The sequence below is a fragment of the Vanessa cardui genome, chromosome 16, assembly GCF_905220365.1.
Source record: "Vanessa cardui chromosome 16, ilVanCard2.1, whole genome shotgun sequence".
Lineage (NCBI taxonomy): Eukaryota > Metazoa > Arthropoda > Insecta > Lepidoptera > Nymphalidae > Vanessa > Vanessa cardui.
This window is the reverse complement of record NC_061138.1, coordinates 7,998,066-8,018,645: the sequence shown is the minus strand read 5'-3', so window position 1 is coordinate 8,018,645 and position 20,580 is coordinate 7,998,066. Positions and strand designations below refer to the sequence as shown.

Below are 20,580 nucleotides of genomic sequence, written 5' to 3'. Positions count from 1 at the left end.
TTTATCTTCATTTATTACTTTATATAATGGGCCCTAAAATTGGTAAGATAAGTTGAATCATATCATTTATATTATTTGACCAAGAGCTAAGTTATTATGCACTACATTCACGTTAAAACTAAATTTAAACACAATCAATGTATAACAGACAAGAGATCTTTTTTGCGGGAAGCCAATTCACATAAATAACTTTAATTCTATTTGTAGCTATAATATGTGTAACATCTAAACTAGAAATGCGATGGTTTTTGTGCTTTTCTTCTTGCTACGTCTATGCTCTACATCATCAGAAGTCTTCACCATACACAGTCATTAGCATTAGGTTAGGTACTCATTACATTTAACACCAGCCCTTATAAAATTTAATAAATTAAATTTATCAAAGGAAATTTAAAGTTACATCTAGAATATATGAATATACATTTAAAACACACGCACGGACATGCAGATTTTTTTCGGACGGTATAGTAATTATAACACTTCAAAGGTTACAGAACTGGTACATACTATAATTGAGAGAATATACAAAACAAAAAAAAACATTGTCTTAAAGTATAATTATGTTAACCGTAAGCGTGTAAGCCGTACTGCACTATTACATTATCGAAGATATTCACGAATAAATTTAAGTAAATATATTTTAATAAAATTTATCAGAATTTGACTATAATTAATACCTATCATAAATTATAAGCGATGAAACTTGCTAAGGCAGAGTAGTTATAACTAAAGAAAATTTCCTATCTATGTCAAATTTCGTAGAGATTACATTAAAGCCAGCATATTAGGATTACATGTTTCAAATGCAGCCTCTTACAAGGACTCGTAAATAACGATGGGATACACCAGTTTGACTAGAAAAGAACATAGTATTTAGTGTAGTTATTTTAGTCTTTTGAGTTTTGTACGAAAATATAATTTTATAACATATTAAAAAAAACTCGTTATACGTATTATTACGTATGTATACATACATACATCCATTATGTAAGTTAGAAATTTGAGATAACAACTACAAGAAAAATATGACACTGTCCTTGAAGCTTGTAGTAGTTGTAGTTTCAAAAAAAATTGCTAAAATGCATTCGATCATATTTTTAATAATGTTCATGGAATTCCAACAAACTATTTTCTCAAATTTTATGATTGACAATCGAAACATCTACATTTTGAAGTTATATGGATAGTCTCATAATACGGTAACAATAAATAGCCGGTCTCAAATTTCGATCTTAACATTATAAACTTGAAAATAATTAAAGAAATGCAATTTATTGAAATGTTCATTTTAAGATATCCAAGCATCACTCAGTTTAAAGGTAAAAAAGAGGTATCAGTCGTAATAGCGAGTGTGTTATTTCCACTAGAGTGTGTAACGTACTTTATCGTTTAATATAGTTCGAAATGGGACATCACCAAAAACGTTGTTACAGTAGAACTATACGTCTTTAGTATATTTAGACAACTTAAGAAAATCTGAAACTTATTTTGATATTTGAATGACTTTTAAGTACATACATATGATACGTGAAGAATTTATTTAGAAATGTTGTTTATTTGGAGGAGTTACAAGATGACCATCTCGATAAAATGTAATGCCGCGATAAACATAAATAACATCATTGTATTCAGTTTTAGCAATCTTGAATTGATTTCTTAAAGTTTCGGCAAAAATTGACCTTCAGTCCTGCTCTTACTATTATGTACTTTTCATACATTGGTTTGGTATGCTTTTTGATTTATTTAGAAATTATACACCCGCTGTTGTAACCGATACAAATATTAAATAAATAAAATTATATGAAAAATTAGACGCTCTTACACTGTTTATAACATCGAATTTTCATTTTGATTTACATTCAACCATCAATTACATAAAATATAGTATGAGTCTTTTTTAAATGAAATAACTTAATATTATGTTTTTATATTAATTATTTTTTATAATAATTAGATAGAGATTATTTTTTTAGTTAAAGGAGAAATTGAGCAATTATTGGGCCTCTATTTATTATGTTTGTAAGCGTATATTCAATAAAGTCTTATAAACATAATCAATAACCACAAAACATTTAAACTTTTTAATGCTTACATCATTTAAAGATATTTTTGGCATGTGTAAATAAAAAATTAAAGGATATTATAATAGAAATGAATTGAGATCAAGGGAAAAAATAAATTTTAAATTGTCGAGCTAATTACTCGTTTAAAATAAATTTGGTAGGAAGCTTACGAATATCAGGTATACAAAGCACGACTGTGTACAGTCGCGTGCATCATATGTATAAAACCGATATCCACAAAAGTGGAGATGTCTCACTTTACTCCTCTCCTCTCCACCTACAGTAACTATTTCTACTACCGCTACTATGATACACACCCCCCCCTCTCATTTCCACTTTGGTGGATACTATAGTTTGTTCGCGTTAAGAATGCAGTGAGTTGTCATTGTTTACCGGCTTTACTCCGCCCCCTGACCAATCAAATCTTTTTTAACACCAGGGTGAAGGTGTATGCATATTTGTGTTAAAATTCCAACAAATTATATTTGTTTTAAAGACTAAGTATAATGAATTTAAAAAATACACATTAAAATAAAAAATCGAATCGGGGTGTTTAATCAACAAAATTCTTAACAGTATATACAATCGTTTGCCAATCTTGCCATCGCGATGTAGAAATTTACATATTTTGACATAACGTCATCTAGTAGCTATAGGTTACATTAATTATTACGTGTACAGCTTGAATAAATTAAATATAAATATATAAATAAACAAAATTTAAATTATAAAAATAAAAATATCAGTTAAAATTAATTAAATTTGAACTTGACTTTGTAATTTGAAAAGATTTGATTGGTCAATGGGGGCGGAGTCAGGCCGGTAAACAATGACAGCTCACTGCATTCTTAACAATCTAAAATTCTACAATCGAACGTAACCTTCAAAAGCCGGTAGAGGCGCAAACGTTACAAATTGACTGAGATTGTGTTACGGTATGTACAGACGGGCTATGTACACGCGGCGGCGGGGCTCACTCGACGATGAGGCAGCGCGGCAGGTGCTCGTGCAGGTAGTCGAACAGCTCCGGCGACGCGCCCGGGCAGTTGGTGAGCTCCAGCTCGCGCAGCTGCCGCAGCTGGATGAGGCTCGACAGCCCGCCCGACGTCAGCAGCGGGCAGCCTGCGCGACACGACTCCCCATTGTTAGGATTTTGTTTTTGTTACAATGATCCACTGAGGCAATCAATTCCGCTGATGCCAACACATTAGCATACATATATCAAACAGAAGCACGTTTGAAAATGTTACTTTAGTTATTACCGCTCGAGTCGAGATGGCCCAGTGGTTAGAACGCGTGCATCTTAACCGATGACTGCGGGTTCAAACCCAGGCAAGCACCGCTGATTCATGTGCTTAATTTGTCTTTATAATTCATCTCGTGCTCAGCGGTGAGGGAAAACATTGTGAGGAAACCTGCATGTGACAAATTTCATAGAAATTCTTCCACATGTGCATTCCACCAACCCGCATTGGAACAGCGTGGTGGAATATGTTCCAAACCTTCTCCTCGAAGGGAGAGGAAGCCTTTAGCCCAGCAGGCTGTTGTTGTTATTACCGCTATCATAATAAATATTTAACAAACGAAATGTTATTAGTTTAGTAGTAGTATAGTTTACTATCAACAGCATATAATATAAAATAATGAAAATCACCCACCGGCCAGAGACAATAGCTGCAAGGACCTCATGCCGCAGAGGTGCTGCACGCCGAAGTCGCGCACCTGCGAGCACCAGCGCAGGAACAGCGCCACCAGCGACTGCATGGTGCTGATGTACCCCACGCCGATGTCCGTTATGTGCACGCATCTGAAACGTGGCAGCGATATCACTTCCGTCCGAGGGCGAAGTCCCCGCGGCGCGGCGCTCACCTGTCCAGCGTGAGCTCCTCGAGGTGGTTGAGGTCGCAGGCGATGTACTCGAGCGCGTTGTCGGTGACGCGCGGGCACCAGCTAAGGTCGAGGCTGCGCAGGCGCGGCAAGTTCTCGGCCAGCAGCTCCACGCCCTCGTCGGTCACCTTGCTGCAGCCGCTCAGCGACAGCACCGTCAGGTTGGGCAGCGAGTGCACTGCGGACGGGAAGATGAATCGACCAATTAGCACACTGTTACTGTTACTTTTTTTAAAAAAAAATATCCTGTGATAGGTGTCATTATTGAAGCTTATGATTTAGATTTTTTCCGTGTTCAAATGCAAGAATATTAGAACATAAAGTTACGAAAATGTGTTGTTTATGATCAGGGGCGTAGCTATCGTAGGGCCAGGAGGTGCAGTGCACCAGGGCCCCGGAGTCCAGGAGCCCCTTTAAACCATACCTTAAGCTTCTGAAGCTAGAAAATCACGACCATGCGCACAATATTTCTTATTTGGTATCTATAATTTTAATGTGTAATTATTAGTTAATGAAAAATGGGATAGAGGGGGTGAGGGCCCGATTCTTTTTCTACGCACAGGGGCCCTTCCTTAACTAGCTACGCCATTGTTTATGATATTTCAAAAAAGCGACAGTTATTACCGATGTTAACGACACCATGGTTAGTAAGCTCCCAGCAGCTGTGTAATCTCAATATGCTGAGCGAAGCGCTTTGCTTTGGCGAGAAATAACCGAGAGCCGCATCCGTCACATGGTATGCTTGTAATGAAAACTCGTAGAGAGATGGTAAAAGCTGAGCCACCGCGCCAACCTGCAGTTGTTAATTGATGAATGTATAATTATTGTTAAGTGACATTCGCGTCGTCGATGAAGTGAACGAAATACACTTACAGCCTCGTCAGCAATGTTAATGCAATCAGTAAGCGTGAGTGAAACAATCCTTGGAGTTAGACATGCCCATAAACCAGCCTCTGTTATCTCATTGCAGCCCGTTAGTTCAAGTTCAAAGAGAACCTAAAAAAAATATTTAGTTTAATAGGATCTTTGTTTTCGTAAGCAGTATTTACCGGACATCTGACTCACCTGTAAATGGTCCAAAATAGCTTCTAATCCCCTATCTGTTATTGTGCATCCCTTTAGTCCAATAGCGTGTAAGTGGTGTGCTGACAGGGGAAACTGCTTAATAAGCTCATTTATATCGTCGTCGGTAGCAGATATCAAAATAACACCTCGAATACCTCTTCTGATCACTGAGTTGTAGAACCTTTGCATACAACAGCCAGACTCGGAGCGCAGTTCGCGACAGTCTAATACGGCGGCCAACCCGGACCACCATCGCGGCGACGAATAGAGAATGTCGCGCCATTTCGTACACACTTGGGCTAACGTTTTTCTTTCATTCGGAGTGAAATAAAGAAAAAACTTCTCAAGAAATCTTTCTTCTAAAATAAACTGACTCCAAACGAGAGGTCGAGGAGATGGTCGACGCCGGCGGGGTATTCTAGGCGCTGCAGTGGAAGCGGGACCGCACAGCGCATTTGCCATACGTTCCACTACCCCGGGGGAGCGCTTCCGGCCACGGAGCCCCAGGCCGGTGATGCGCCGCGACAACTCGGCCGAGGCGCGCTCGACGACGCCTTGCGCCGAAACCGACGACATCTTCACCTTGACGCGGCGAATGGTGTCGGCGGGCCGCCCGCCGCCCGAGCTCGCCCCGCCCGCTCCGTGCTCGCAACCCGCCACCGTGCTGTTTCAAATAGACATTCAATCTAACTAATCTTCTTTAAGTTCACTGCCAGATTCGACCTCCCACATAAGAAAGATTTTGTATGCCTCTCTTTTAGTAAATTATTTCTAGAAATCTTAGGACAAATACAAATATTATAGAATCACTACCTTGCCTCAAGCAAGTCATAATTTATCAATCCCAGGCGATTTAGTCACAAAATTCAACTAACTACATGTATTTATATTTTTAATTAAAAATAAATTATTTTGATTGATTAGATTGGGTCATTACACTTTATCTTACTTACATAATATAAAAATATGGTGTATTATAATTGTTCGATTACTTTATTCTCATAATGGCAATTAATTACCAGATTATTAGTTAATTACATTGCTTGACTATACAATTCCTATCAGATCTTAGAACAATATAACTATAATGTCAAGCTTTAGGGTTGCTTTACAAACTAGTAAGCGATGATTAAAATCAATGGTTTGCCACATTCATGGTGGACCACTGATTTCTAGAATGAATAATAGTATTTTGAATATTATTATGATCTTTTTTGTCTAGTTATCTAAATGTAAATTAATTAATATAACTCATTAAAGTATTTAGTAATATGCAAGCAATATTTAATTAATGGACAATATCTTGATTACTTGAAATATTTATATTCATTTAAAAAAACACTTGTAAAAAAAAAGGTGGCGATGAAATGTCAAAACAATAAGGTAAATCAAGCATTTTAAGATAAATATATCTAAATTAAAGACACAAATACAATACAAATTGTTATTTTTTAATAATTCATTCATATTTTAAGCTTTAGATAATAATAAAATGCCATATATATATTCAAAATAAGCTATCTAAGGTTTGAAAACTAGTTTCTAAAAGACAACAATTTTATAATATTAGACACAAATTGAATATACAAACTACTTTAATATTTTTCTAATTATTTTAGAAGATGAAAATTTTCAATTATTTTATCATCGATATAGAGAAAAACTTACGTAAATCCTTCCATATATTAAGACCAATCGTAGTCAGCATATTTTTTAAACCACATTTAAATAATATATACTAAATCATTATTATTCAAAGCTCTGTAATATTTTAAATATATAATACTTTGAAAGCACGAAATAAATACAAAAATCGATGGCTTTACAAACCTATAAATTTGTGACTGGGGTTAAAATCACCATATTATTAGTTTGTTGAGAACTATTTAATTATTTATTACTGTATATAAATCCATATACAAAATTATTATATTTTACTGTTACTTAGAAACTAAAAAATTAAATCACGAACCAAAATTAAGAAAACTGAGGAAAATGACGCTGTCATTTGTGCAATATTCCTGTCCCTTTCTTTTAGTTGGAGACTGAGCTGAGCTAAGCTATAGCATAAGTAATGACGTCAAACTTATAACAATTCATATCGTACATTTTTTATTATGTTAAATTACATTTTGTACCATTTATTCACATTATTTACTATTATTTCATAGTAAATAACAAATTTTATTCTTATATTCGTATTGATATCTTCTATCAATTTTCAAAATATAAAAAGAAATAGTACTAATAATTGTTAATTTATAAATGTATCTACTGGAGTTTCGAAAAGATCTAATAAAATAAATGAATAATAAAATTTCATACTTATTCAGTTATTGTCAGTGCTTACTAGTTTACGTTTTGCTTACTCTTACCACACTAAAAATAATGTCAGTTGATATATCAAACATGGTTTGAAAAAGTCAAACTCAAAACAGTCAATGTCAATTCGTCAATGTGCCCGCTTTAAATTAATCCGACTTCAAGTTTATTAAAAAACTTTACGAATAACGACTATTGTTCCATTAACGCAATTAAATTCCCCACAAAGCATTAAAGGAATTATTAAGTTTTACGGTATATTTCGTTGTATGTGACCTCTTTTTTACATTTAGTTCATTGTTTATCTTTTAACTATGGAATTTGTGGACACCATACCGGTAACTTTTAAAGAAATCACACCAAATTATAATATACCCGAGAAATGGAAAGAAATCGTTCTTAATACAGGTATGTAGCATGCCTGAAGACCGACATATCAAGTTTCAATTTAACTAACATAATTCTGATTTGCAGGGGGTACACACAGTACGTTACAAGATATTAAACTACCTCATAAAGCCGGTGGTTATTGGTACAAAGACTCTAAAAAAGCAAATACAAGAAATCGATTTATATATTGGTAATAAAACAATTGATATTTGATATTTTAAAAGTAACAATTTCCATTGCACACTTAAAATCATTGTATTTAGCAATGCCTAATATTAAGTTACATAAATAATCTAATTATAATTTCGACTGTGCAACATAAATAGTTGTTGAAGTAAATAGAATGTAATAGAAAAGTAACATAATAAGAACATATTAATTTATATTTTAGGCAAACAACATCAGATTCTATAGAATTATCAGAGGCTTCATTAGATGTTAATTTATCACTATGCAATTTGAGATGCAAAGTGGCAGCAGGAACACCACCGCTTAACAATTTAGCATTTTATGAAAGAACCGCAACTCAACAGTTAGTTATATTAGCTGCTACAGTATCTTCAGTACATAGATTAATATTTCCTCACCCTGATGTATTAGATCGAAAAGTAAGAACTGTTTTTACATTATTTGATTATTATTATTCAAAATCTCTAACTAGATAACATATTTGTTCTTTTTATTATTTTACAGTCTACTTTTGGGTCAATTGGCAGTGTCTCACCTTCAATTTTCCATGACACAAATGCTGTTAATAATCCAAACAATTACCACATTCTTAATCAGTATTCAAATACAAGTAAGTATATATTTTTATGTATTACATATCTTTTGTATGTGAATGAATTCCTGAATTCCTAAAAGGTTGAACTGATTTTTATATAAATTTTTCGTATGTATTTGAGTGAAAACAGAGTTGAGACAAATTTCAATCAATATTATATCTAATATTTTTGTTACAGACACTGGAGTAGCTCATTCCTGTGCTTCTCTACTGCGTGATAATGGTGAAGCTGTATTTGCACTCGCATTTGGCTATGGAGGGGATGGAGGATTACTGTTGGTTAAATTACCAGTCACCGGTTCTGCTGTTACAACAATACTTAAAAGGGAATCCACTGTGCCTCGATTTTTATCTGGCATTACTGGAGCATTGAGGTAAATAATAAGGATCATTCATTTCCAAAAATAAAAATGTTGGTGCTAATAAATATTATCATGATTAATTTTAATTTGTCCTGTACGTTTTTCAGAGGCAAAAGTGGTGATGGAGTTGACACTTATGGAGTAGTGCTAATAAATGGTTTAGCTGTAGCTGTGTGTGGAGATACATGCCTGCGTGCTTGGCTTATAGATGAAGGGGGATCTCCTACTGCAGTCTCAGCTCCTTTATCACAGACCCTAATGAGACCGAAGCCTCCCCGTAAGTATTTTTTTTATGGAAGGATTACTTGTTTTATTTGTACTATTTTCAGATTTTTAAAACAGAATCCATTTCTTGTTAATTATCTTTGTTAAAATATATAAAATAAACTGTTTGTATTTGAGATTTAGAAATTTATATTTTGATCTAAAATATATAGTATAGAGGCAACTATTTTCATGTACATGTAGATAATTGACCACATTAGCTTTAAATTCAACACTAACTTAAGTGTACAGGTTTAATTTTTTGGTAGGAATATTATTTTTTAAATATAGGAAATGTTGGTTTAATGTTCATAATAATTGGCTCTTAAACATCTTTCGAGTTCTTATACTTTTATATTTTTGCATTCCTCATAGAATGGAATAGACTATTTGACTGGTTTTTGAAATCCATTTTATATTTTTTAGTAGAGGTTAAGGGACCCAGTAAAAGTAGATTTTTTTTATTTCTAGTACATATTTGCCGAAAAATATCATATTAATAATTCCATATTTAAATAACGCGCGAAAACGCTACTTGGACAATATGGCGCAGCAATGGGGTCAGTGACGTCACTTTGCTTTGTTTTAATCTGTGGTACATATAGTAGAAAAGCAAGGTTTACAAGAAAGTGACTTCATCATAAGCCCGGCCAATCAGGAGCGTTTTGTGCCACGTGACAAACGTTTGAAAAAATGCATTTTTATTTATTGGTTAATTATTGGTTTTGAATACATTAAGTATTATTTTCAAGTTTCGTTACTAAATAACCATTTTTAAACTCATAATAAACACTGATTACAATAATTCACGATTTATTTTTCGCATTGTCAAATAGCCTATTGTGTTAACCATGGAAAATGTTAAGAATTTATTGTACAATGAGTTAATATTGATCAATTAAAATGCATAATTTACTTGTTGCAGCTCATGGTCACATGCTGCAAGATACAACTGGCTCTGATGGAAGTACTATCCTCGTGGCTTATTTATCATTTCCAAATGAATGTGAATTTGTTGTAATGAAAATGCACGATGGAGGAGCTGGTGCCGTAAAATTTTCACAGATATGTCAAATTTTTGGACCTCAGGTAAATATTTGTATTATTAAAAAACTGTATGTGTAGTAAGAGCACATGTCGAGATTTTAGTCCTGAGTCCGATGTGAAACTATGTGGGTCACGGAATGCACTTGGGCTTTGGCTTACAAACATGTAATTATAGTTATTAGCAGATTTACTATTTTGTAAATGTAATGAGGTTTTTTTTTATTATTTGTTTTTATAATTCTACACATATCTGTTACGAGGATAATTATCATATTTTTTTTATTTTTGTTTGATTTTAGTTAGACCTTCTTGATTACAAAATTGGGTATGGTGAAGGTAACCATGTCATTTGGGCTCTATGGACTCAGCCGGATGGAGACGCCGTTGTAACAAGTAGGTTCTAAACAATGAAAACTTTTAAATTTTAAAAATAATTTATACTATGTTGATTTGACTTGAGTGGCAAGCCTCCAGCATTAGTATAGGCAGCGACGGGGCTGTTCAAGCACTGTAAGGGTTGCGTGTGCGATACTATGTTGATTTGACTGGAGTGGCAAGCCTATAGCATTAGTATAGGCAGCGACAGGGCTGTTCAAGTACTGTTAGGGTTGCGTGTGCGCAGGCAGCGCGCTGGGCGCGGAGGTGAGCTGGCGCGCGGTGGCTGCGCGCGAGCCGCCGCCCGCGCTGCCGCAGCTGTCGTCGCACCTCCACTACCGCGACCGCTTGCTCGCGCCGGGCCTCTTCCCCTCCGCCGTCGTCATGAAAGCTCTCGTGGTACGTTACTCGTCTTGTAAATGATACTCCTAGCTTTTTATAGTCTTTTTAAAATTCTGTTCATTTTCCAAAATGTACACATTGAAAAAAAATTAACAATTATCATTGAAGACAAGTTTTTTGAAAATTTATATATGTATACCACTCTGAAAATTTTAACTCGTGACTTTCAAATTAACAGATCTATCGCCGAACTTGGGGAGGCAGTGAGGCGGGCACAGATAGCGACTTGAGCGAGTCGTGTATGAGTGCAGTGCAGGCGCGCATGCGCGGCCTCACTGCGCGCGCCGCGACGCAGGACCACTCGCATCTTATGCACAAGTAAACATTTATTTTTAGCTTACTGAATATTATTGAACAAAAGCAACGAATACAAACATTTTTGAAAAATAATAACAGATGCACACTCAAAAAGTACTTTATAGATCATAGGACCTGTAGATTATCTATAGATTTTATATGTTTGTCTATAGATTTTCTCCATTTTATTAACTATGATCTTCTTACACTTTCATTAAGTATCTTGTTTGTAATTATAATCAATTACATTAAATAGAATCTTAGAATTTACAGTTCACAGTAAAACTTTTTTTTGTTGCTCAGCTTATCATGTTGTTCTTCTTTTAAATAAATATATGTTCCATTATCCATTACAGATGCTGGTCAGATTTATATAGCTGGTGTATGCAATATATGGAGGGCCTTCAAAAGCCGCTCGGCCTCATGGTATCGAAACATGTAAGTTGCAGTTTTTACAATAAATAGAAGTGAAAACGTGCGTTGAGTGTGTATAGTAGGACACAAATTAGATGTAGCATCGGAAAATGCAATGGAATGAAATTAAAACCGATTACTGCCGATTTATACAACCAATAGAAATAGCTCTCTATCGCGCCATTCGACGCTATTCGTCGCTATAGATTCACGCGTCAGACAAAGCAAGTTCATGTAAATCCACGCGTCAAATTAACGAATATATTAGATCATATGATATTACAAGTTATTACGTTTGTGCAAAGATCATATTCGCATGAGAAATAAATATTGATAATTTTGGATAGCGTACTCAATTCGGATGTGATCGGTTTTACGAATTTTGCCGATGCGACATCTAAGTTGTGTCGTACTATACGTGTGCGCGCAGAGCGGCGAGGCGGAGGGCGGTTGGTGCGGCTGGTGGTGCGCGCTCGTGCGCCGCTGCGGCGTGTCGCTCGTGCGCCAGCTGGAGCCGCTCGAGCGCATCATGCTGTCGCCTGAGGACACGCTGCCCGACGTCGTCATGGGTGAGCTCCGAGTTACGACGGCTTACTAGCCGACCTACAGTTTATATAATTAAACAATTACCGTAACCATAACAAGTTCTCTTAATCAGGATATACTCGGGTATTTAGTTAAGGGTTCATCTGGATAATTCAAACGATTCTGATATGCGATTTGGGACAGTATGTATATTTTAGAAGTAATCCTAGTTTAACTTATATCATAAGAACCACATAGTTTCACGTGAATAAATAATGTTGTTCAATTTCTTAATTAATAAATAAAAGTTTATTTCAAATAAGGGGTTGTCCATTAATCACGTGATCTTTTTTTAGCATTTTTTAACCCCCCCTCCCCCATTGGTGATACGTAGTGAAGTTTAAGAATACCCCCCTCCCCCTTCTCAACATCACGTGTATTTTTAGTACCTACAACGAATCTTAAAATTTTCTGAATATTATCTTAATTTAAATACAGGTATAAAGTATAATCTTATTTTATTTTGAAATTAAGGACCATATTTGTTTAAAAATCGCGCATTAGACGAAAAAATAAATACACGAGATATCTTACTACAACCTTGTGTTATTTTCGTGATTTTTATCAAACCCCTCCCCCCCCCCCTTTCAAGATTCTCACGTGATTAATGGACAACCCCTAAATTACCAACGAACGTCCACCACTTAACGGGCCACACATCCGTCACGGTAGTTGTACTAATCGTATAACGCAGGCGGCGAGGCGGGCGAGCTGTCGGCGGACGCGGTGCGCGTGGTGGTGGCGGGCGCGCGCTGGGAGCGGGCGGCCAGCGCGGGCGGCGCCGCCGACCTGGAGCGCCGGCTGTTCGCGTGCGCCGCGCCGCAGCACCGCCTGCTGCCGCGCCTGCTGCACCTGCTGCTGGCTGCCGCGCCGCAGGACCATCCCGCGCCGGTAACCTTACTAATATTTAATTAATTTGTATTTAATTAACATGACGTTGTATTTTTTAAATGTTAAAAAAGAGTAACTACTGAGTTTCTTGCCGGTTCTTCTCGGTAGAATCTACTTTCCGATGGTAGCTTCACTTAATTGTAAAATGACGATTCAAAAGTGCTTATAAAAGCCTACTTGAATAAAGTTTATTTTGATTTTGAATAAATACTCACTGTTGTTTCCTAGACCGTCGCGTGTGGTATGGTAGTATCTAATCGTATTTATGTCGTAGGTTCTGACATCCGAGCAGATTGATGAGATAACATCAATTTTGGAGCCCATCAAAGATTTACAAAATGCCGTACTTGAATTGAACGACGCATTGAGATTAGACGTACCGGAGATTGATACCTGTAAGAGTAAGTTTATGTTATGTCATTGGTTCTTTTGTTATTTTCTTGGTTTATAGTAAAAGTATAATTTATTGATTAATATGTATGTCACTGGTATTATACTTGTAATGAGTATTAATACTGTTAGAAAACAATAATATTTACATAAGATATATACTATTATATTTTCTGCTCTCTAATGAATATTTGTGTAATTAAAGTAAGTCAATTTTCCAGGTGATGATGAAGAAACGAGCGAGTACGATAACTTATTCGCTAGCGACTTAGGTGTCGCCGTCGTCACAGAAGCTATCCGGCAAATGGCCGAGATGAGGTAAAAAGTCGTAAATAACAACGAATGCCAGTGGATTCGCGAAGGTTGTGTCGTAGCTAACGAGGCGCGGTGTCGCAGGGCGCGCGTGGTGCGCGGCGCGCTGGCGGCGCTGGGCGCGGCGCGCGGCGCGGGCGGCGTGCCGGGCGCCGGCCACTGCGCCGTGCACTGGCAGGCCTACCGCGCGCTGCTGTGGCTACGCGCCGCCACGCCGCAGCGCCCGTCAGTACCGTGAGCGTATACATTCACATCATTTGCCGCTATATTATAAATCATCAACTTTTTGAAAAATATATATTAATTTTTTTTTGTTATGGGTGTAGGTTGGCTGACGAGCATATGGGTAAGTGGTCACCATTACCCATAGACAATGACACTGTAAGAAATATTAACTATTCCTTAAATCGTCAATGCACCACTAACCTTAGGAACTAAGATATTATGTCTCTTGTGCCTGTAGTTACACTGGCTCACGCACCTTTCAAACCGGAACACAACAATACTCAGTACTGTTGATTGGCGGTAGAATAACTGATGAGTGGGTGGTACCTACCCAGACGGGCTTGTAAAATGCCCTACCACCAAGAAATTAATATTCAACACCGCTTCCCTTTTTTTTAAATAATTTAAAAACGACAAAGCGGTATATCAGTACAATAATAATAATCGTCTGCTAGCTAACACGCGATAACCACAGGACGGCGGGGTCGTCGGAGGCGTTCCGGCTGAAGCTGACGGCGCTGGGCGGCGAGAGCGCGGAGGGCGCGGCGGGCGCGGCGGGCGGCGCGGCGGGCGCCTACGTGGCGGCGGCGGGCGGCGCGCGCGCCCGCGCACACCTGGCCGCCGCGCGCGCGCCCACGCACTGGCACCAGGCGCTGCCGCTCATGGCCTACCACCTCGCGCACCAGCTGTATCCTTTTTAATTGTATACTCGACGGACTTCTGGATTGTGTTGATATCTAGGAAGTTCTGAAATCTGTCCAAGAAAATATGATCCGGCTTTTTTAAAGGTCATAAATATGTTCGAATCGATAAAAGTTCCTTAAAACAAAAACAGTTGGGCGGTGAGTGGTGGATTTGAATTCGGTTGGTGGCTGGCTTCCATCAACCAGCCTCGTCTGGTACAGAAGTACGTCGCGCTCCTGGAGCCCTGGTGCGAGTGGAACGCTTGCTCACGTGAGTAAAATTTTAACACACACACACACATACGATTAGTACAAGTTTGTGCAGTTCATTGCCACATCACAATTGTCAAAAAAAAAGGAAAAGTCAGAAAATGCTCTACACGTTGCATCTTACAATTTTTTCGATATCTATGACCAAAAATAAAAATTATAACAAAATAGTGTAAACAAAAGTAAAATCATATTTGTATATTAAATAGATTAATTCGACTCTAACTTTGTCGCCTACAGGCCAGTTTATCCTGGGCCTGGCGCTGCTGGACCTGGAAGACGCGGAGGGCGCGTACACGGCGTTCTGCCGCGCCGCCAAGGGCGTCAGCACCGAGCCCTTCCTGCGGCACCTCGTGGCCGCGCCCGACGCTCGCCTCACCCAGCACCAGGCGCTCGTACTGTACTACATGAAGGTGACACGCACGTTATAACTGTTCATTTTATTAGATTCCAACTGGGTGATATTATTTTGCTATACACTGAAGTTACTCTACAATTTTAAATATATTTATTTTAGGTTATCAAGCTATTCGAAATACACGACGCGGGTGCATGCGTCGTTCGACTAGCCGAAACTGCCATAAGTATCGCCGATAAAGACGATCCGAATCTCGTGAGTAAAGACGAAAATAGTTTGCGTTAACTGTCCTCTGCTGGGCACTCTCTGAGCGCGCGCGCGGCGCAGGCCATGTTCCAGTGGGTGGTGTTCAAGTGGCACCTGTCGGGCGGGCGCGTGGCGCGCGCGCTGTCCGCCGCCGCCGCCAACCCCGCGCCGCACGCGCGCGCCGCCGCCGCCGCCGCGCTGCTCTCCGCACTCGGTATGGCGCCTGCCTACCTACCTACTGACTAATCAGTAACATGTCTATCAACTTGACGCAGATGATGTTGTAAGGTAGACTAACGAGAGAAAGGTGAATTTCAATGTTTAAACTCCACTTAGCGGAGCGCAAGCAGCTGGGTGCGCTGGTGTCGTGCGGCGCGCTGGCGGCCGAGGCGGAGCGCGCGGCGGCGGCTCGGGCCAAGCTGCACGACCCTCACCCCCACAACCCCTACTACGACTTCCTCTACGCGCTGCACGTCTCCCGTCACCACTATCGCAAAGGTAATTTTAAAAATGTGCTTTCAAAACTTCCCTATACTAAAAAAGTAATAAAACGGAGCAGTAATAAAAATATATGTAAATGCAATAGTACAAGGCTACTTAAGGCTTACGTGTGCCGGCAGCGGCGGCGGTGATGTACGAGCGCGCGGCGCGCTGCCCGGCGGAGCGCGGCGCGGCGCGGCGGCGCTGGCTGGCGGCGGCGCTCACGTGCCTGCGCCTGGCGCGGCCCGAGCACGCCTTCCTCGCGCGCCCCGCGCCGCCCTCGCCCTCCGCCGCCGACGCGCTGCAGGTCTTGTGTCTCGACCATACTAAACTCACATTTTACAGTTTTATTCATGTTGTTTTATCTGTCCAACACTACTATGGAAAGTTCTGACTTGGAACATAGATAATGTCATTTATTTATTTATTTTTGATGTAACGAGTATTTTATGATTTCAAAATCAAAAATAAAAATTATAGTGGTGAGTGATTTGCTCCGATACCTTAAGGCTTCATATAAACATTAACACGGTTAAAACCATAAACTATAACGTACTCTATGGCCTATTCTTATCTAAAGAGCAGTAATCAAGATCAACATAATAGGCTATTTGACAATGCGGAAAATAAATTGTGTATTATTGTAATCAGTGTATATTATGAGTTTAAAAATGGTTATTTACAAACGAAAATTGAAAATAATACTTTATTTATTCAAAAATCCATAAATAAAAATGCATTTTTTCAAACGTTTGTCATGTGACACAAAACGCTCTCGATTGGCCGGTCTTATGATGAAGTCACTTTCTTGTAAACTTTGCTTTTCTACTATATGTACCACAGATTAAAATACAGGAAAGTGACGTCACCGACCCCATTGCAGCGCCATATTGTCCAAGTAGCGTTTTTGCGCGCTATTTAAATATGGAATTTTTAATATGATATTTTTCAATAAATATGTACTAGAAATAAAAAACACAACTTTTACTGGGTTCCTTAACTTCTACTAAATAATATTAAATGGATTTTAAAAACCAGTCAAATACCCTATTGTTAGTATCCATTATGGATTACTATAAAAAATAATCGGTTTGAATTTCAACGAAGCAATCATTGGGAATTTGGGAGTAAAATAAAGGTTAAATGGCATTATTTTATTATAGTAAAAAAATATTATACTTATCAATAACTATTTTGAACGCATAATAAAGCAGTGCTATTAGCACATGAAGTATGTAAATCTACGGTTTTGGTAGCTTCACTTTCTTGATTGAAACAGGCTAGGCGGGCTATAATAGAACATGGGAAAGTCACCTAGTTTTATTTTATAACAGTCAAATATTTAAATAAATAATAATTATAATAACTTCAATAGGTGATTGGGCCCGAGGATTTAGCAGCCGAGTTGCGTGAAGAAGTTCCAGAATCTTTAGATCCAGTCCAGCAGGCATTGCTCCGTATGTACAACAGATTATTTTGTATATATTACAGTATTATTCAGGGTAAAATTAGCATACATTTCATTGAACATATAAGAATTCATATTCCAATAAACGAGACAGTAGCTTTTACCTATAAATCATTGTATATTTAAAAAGTAAACCGGAATATCCCATTGCTCCCACACTGCTCTAGTACGGTTTCGTATCGTCACGATATTTTCCTTCATCGCCGACCAAAACATGAAGTAATAAAAATTGTATACTTTAAAATTCAATCATGTTTGCCTGGGTTTGATCTCACATTAGATTTATTGCTTAAATTAAACATTAAAATTATAACTATCTGATGAACAGAGGGCCAATTAATATAAGCGCGATGTCGCTAAGTATATAAAAAGCCTTGTATTTTATCAAGTACCAAGTCATCGTTACTTTAAACAAAGATTTTTTTCTATACAAATAAACAAAACGTAATGATAAATAGCTATTTGTAACTTCTATCTTTTTTTTAAAGTTTGTAAAATATATTAATAAAGCTTAATCTTTTCTTTAGGAAATGAAAATATAGACTTCGAAGTTTTGTATCCAAAGTTAAAAATGGCAAATGCGGAGACTTTACTGGCCGTAACAAAGCGCGCTATCAGTACTGGACAATTCTTCCCTCGTTGGTTTCTACAAAGGTTCATGGTAATTACACACAATAGTATTTGATATATTTTCTACAGTACCAGATAGTTGGTGATAGTGGCTTAAAATTAGTGTATTATTAAAAAATCAAGTTTAAATAATAACTCATTATATTATTATTTGTATATGAAATGAATATATATGTATTCTCAATATTACTTTTTTATTAAATCAATTTATTGTTTATTTGAAAAGAAAATATAATACAGCTCCAATTATGTATAATTTTTTATAGAGCCTAGAGTATCGATAGAATATGCAGATATAAAATACACTAAAAGTAATTATGTAGTTAGTAAACGAAGTAATTAAAATACTAATTAGAGTCAAAATAAATACTGACTCGGTACAAATCTTTATGTACAAGTCCATTTTATTAATTAATGACGTCAAGCTTTTACATATTACTAAGACAAAAAAAGATATTTTGTAATTTTGTTTAATATATAAAGTATAAACTTTATATGTTAAACTTTTTCGACGACCTCCTCCATGGTCGAGTAGTGTGTACACCGATTTTTTCGGGTACGCCACTCCGAAGTCCCGGGTTCGTTTCCCGGCCGAGTCGATGTAAGAAAAGTTCATTAGTTTTCTACGTTGTCTTGTGTCTGGGTGTTTGTGGTACCGTACGTACGTACATTGGGATCAAAGTAATGTATGTGATGTTTTCTAAACTGTATATTGTTCGTGCATGTTAAAAAGTACACACACACATATACTACACAACGTACACACTTTGCCCACGTGGGCATAGTGTCGACATGTCCTGTCCTGTCATGTCATGCCCGTCACGGACGGTCGACATAAGATGAGCGTGTGCAACAACAGGAAGTGGAGTGCGACACGTGCGTGCGCGCGCTCTTGCGCGGCGGGCGCGCGCTGGAGGCGGCGGAGCTGTGCTGCGAGGCGCTGCGCCGCGCGGCGCGCGCGCTGCAGCCCGCCGCGCCCGAGCCGCGCGCCGCGCCGCTCGCGCTCGCCGACCTGCTGCTGCTGGAGCTGGCGCAGCAGCCGCGACACGGCCACAATGCCCACGCCGCGCAGGTACTAGTGTATAGTACGACACAAATTAGATGTAGCATCGGAAAATGCAATGGAATGAAAATAAAACCGATTACTGCCGATTTACACGACCAATAGAAATAGCTCCCTATCGCGCCATTCGACGCTATTCGTCGCTATAGATTCACGCGGCAGAGAAAGCAAGTGCATGTAAATCCACGCGTCAAATTGACGAATATATTAAGTCATATGATATTACAAGTTATTACGTTTGTGCAAAGATCATATTCGGATGAGAAATAAATATTGATAACTTGGGATAGCGTACTCAATTCGGATGTGATCGGTTTTACGAATTTTGCCGATGCGACATCTATGTTGTGTCGTACTATACTTCCACTCTTTTATAAGAAATTTGCGCCTTCAAATTCATTTAAGTTTGCCTTTAAAATCAGCAAATCTCTGGGATCAATAAAATGTAGTGGAGTTTTTTTTTTTTATATAATACCTAGCTTCTACCCGCGACTTTGTTCTCGTAGAATATGAATGTCATAAAGAATCGGAATCCGTATATATTCATAAATTTTGCCTTCATTTTGGTGTGATTGTTTCTTTTGACATTTCAACCTTTGCGCTTACAAAATTACTTAGTCCACCATTTTCAATAAATTATAATAAATTAAAACATTTTTTTATTTAATTAAAAAAGAGTAGCAATTGTTGAAATGAAGATATTACAATATTTCGACAGCTTACAATCTGACGAGAAAGATTTTAATCTTACGAATGTTGTAATCTCACGGTGACCTAAGTATATATAATTTAAATAAATCATCCTTAAAATAATTGAATATTTTTGTCACAACTATAATCTAAAGATATAATTTTATCTTTGTCTAATTTATTATATTTTATTTTATAATAAAAATCAATTGAAACTCAATGGAATTAGCAAGATTAAAAATTTTTCAAATTACGATAAGATAATAATGAGCTGAAAGATTGAATTTTTTAGGAAAAATCCATGTCTATATAAATAAAGATTTGAAAAGTGAAACAATCATAATACAAAGTTATGAACAAATTTGACCCAAACCTATATTTTTTATACATACTCTTTTATCTATCTACTATAAATTATTTTTCGTACATATTCTAATTCTTAACTTTTTCCTCATTTCAGGTTTATAACGAATTAAAATCGGTAATAGAAGAATACACCAAAGTAATAATACGTACATCAGATGACATGAAACTCGCTCAAATAAAATATCCAGTTATAAATCAATCAAATTAAAAACAATTTTTTGTCAATCATTTAATAAAAATAACAAAAAAAA

The 20,580-nt window shown here is 37.4% G+C and overlaps 2 protein-coding genes across 6 annotated transcripts; one reads left to right on the top strand and one right to left on the bottom strand.

Moving 5' to 3' along the window:
* Positions 1–2,934: 2,934 nt before the first annotated feature.
* Positions 2,935–7,053, bottom strand: LOC124536495 (F-box/LRR-repeat protein 16). 3 transcript variants are annotated; one of them, XM_047113052.1, is made up of 7 exons: positions 6,988–7,053; positions 5,016–5,679; positions 4,824–4,946; positions 4,575–4,743; positions 3,933–4,128; positions 3,722–3,870; positions 2,935–3,185 (listed from the first exon to the last, which is right to left on the bottom strand). In XM_047113052.1, exons 2-7 carry the CDS (start codon positions 5,589–5,591, stop codon positions 3,037–3,039), a joined length of 1,362 nt encoding a protein of 453 aa, XP_046969008.1. In that variant the 5' UTR covers positions 5,592–5,679; positions 6,988–7,053; the 3' UTR covers positions 2,935–3,036. The 3 variants fall into 3 exon arrangements, with proteins under 3 accessions (XP_046969008.1, XP_046969007.1, XP_046969006.1); XM_047113051.1 differs by having other exon boundaries at positions 6,846–7,033; XM_047113050.1 differs by lacking the exon at positions 6,988–7,053 and adding an exon at positions 6,684–6,789.
* Positions 7,054–7,437: 384 nt separating this feature from the next.
* On the top strand, positions 7,438–20,578 carry LOC124536141 (nuclear pore complex protein Nup160 homolog). 3 transcript variants are annotated; one of them, XM_047112600.1, is made up of 27 exons: positions 7,438–7,745; positions 7,812–7,917; positions 8,119–8,335; positions 8,421–8,526; positions 8,690–8,885; positions 8,981–9,150; positions 10,063–10,226; positions 10,484–10,577; positions 10,807–10,958; positions 11,140–11,279; positions 11,615–11,696; positions 12,103–12,241; positions 12,952–13,148; positions 13,423–13,543; positions 13,760–13,856; positions 13,935–14,084; positions 14,551–14,763; positions 14,911–15,029; positions 15,269–15,441; positions 15,546–15,641; positions 15,714–15,846; positions 15,969–16,130; positions 16,253–16,419; positions 17,488–17,569; positions 18,108–18,241; positions 19,070–19,282; positions 20,424–20,578. In XM_047112600.1, the coding sequence occupies exons 1-27, from the start codon at positions 7,652–7,654 to the stop codon at positions 20,535–20,537; spliced, it is 3,831 nt and encodes a 1,276-aa protein (XP_046968556.1). In that variant the 5' UTR covers positions 7,438–7,651; the 3' UTR covers positions 20,538–20,578. The 3 variants fall into 3 exon arrangements, with proteins under 3 accessions (XP_046968556.1, XP_046968557.1, XP_046968555.1); XM_047112601.1 differs by having other exon boundaries at positions 13,423–13,549; positions 13,935–14,075; XM_047112599.1 differs by having other exon boundaries at positions 13,423–13,549.
* The last annotated feature ends 2 nt before the right edge of the window (positions 20,579–20,580 follow it).

Excerpts from the sequence above, each read along its gene's own strand:
- LOC124536495 (XM_047113050.1), bottom strand. Across the intron at positions 4,744-4,823 it reads TTAACATTGCTGACGAGGCT|GTTGGCGCGGTGGCTCAGCT; the intron begins GTAAGTGTATTT and ends TAACAACTGCAG. Across the intron at positions 4,129-4,574 it reads CCATGGTGTCGTTAACATCG|TGCACTCGCTGCCCAACCTG; the intron begins GTAATAACTGTC and ends TCCCGTCCGCAG.
- LOC124536141 (XM_047112599.1), top strand. The coding sequence starts at position 7,652 with ATGGAATTTGTGGACACCATACCGGTAACTTTTAAAGAAATCACACCA. Across the intron at positions 8,886-8,980 it reads GGCATTACTGGAGCATTGAG|AGGCAAAAGTGGTGATGGAG; the intron begins GTAAATAATAAG and ends TACGTTTTTCAG. Across the intron at positions 11,280-11,614 it reads CACTCGCATCTTATGCACAA|ATGCTGGTCAGATTTATATA; the intron begins GTAAACATTTAT and ends TATCCATTACAG.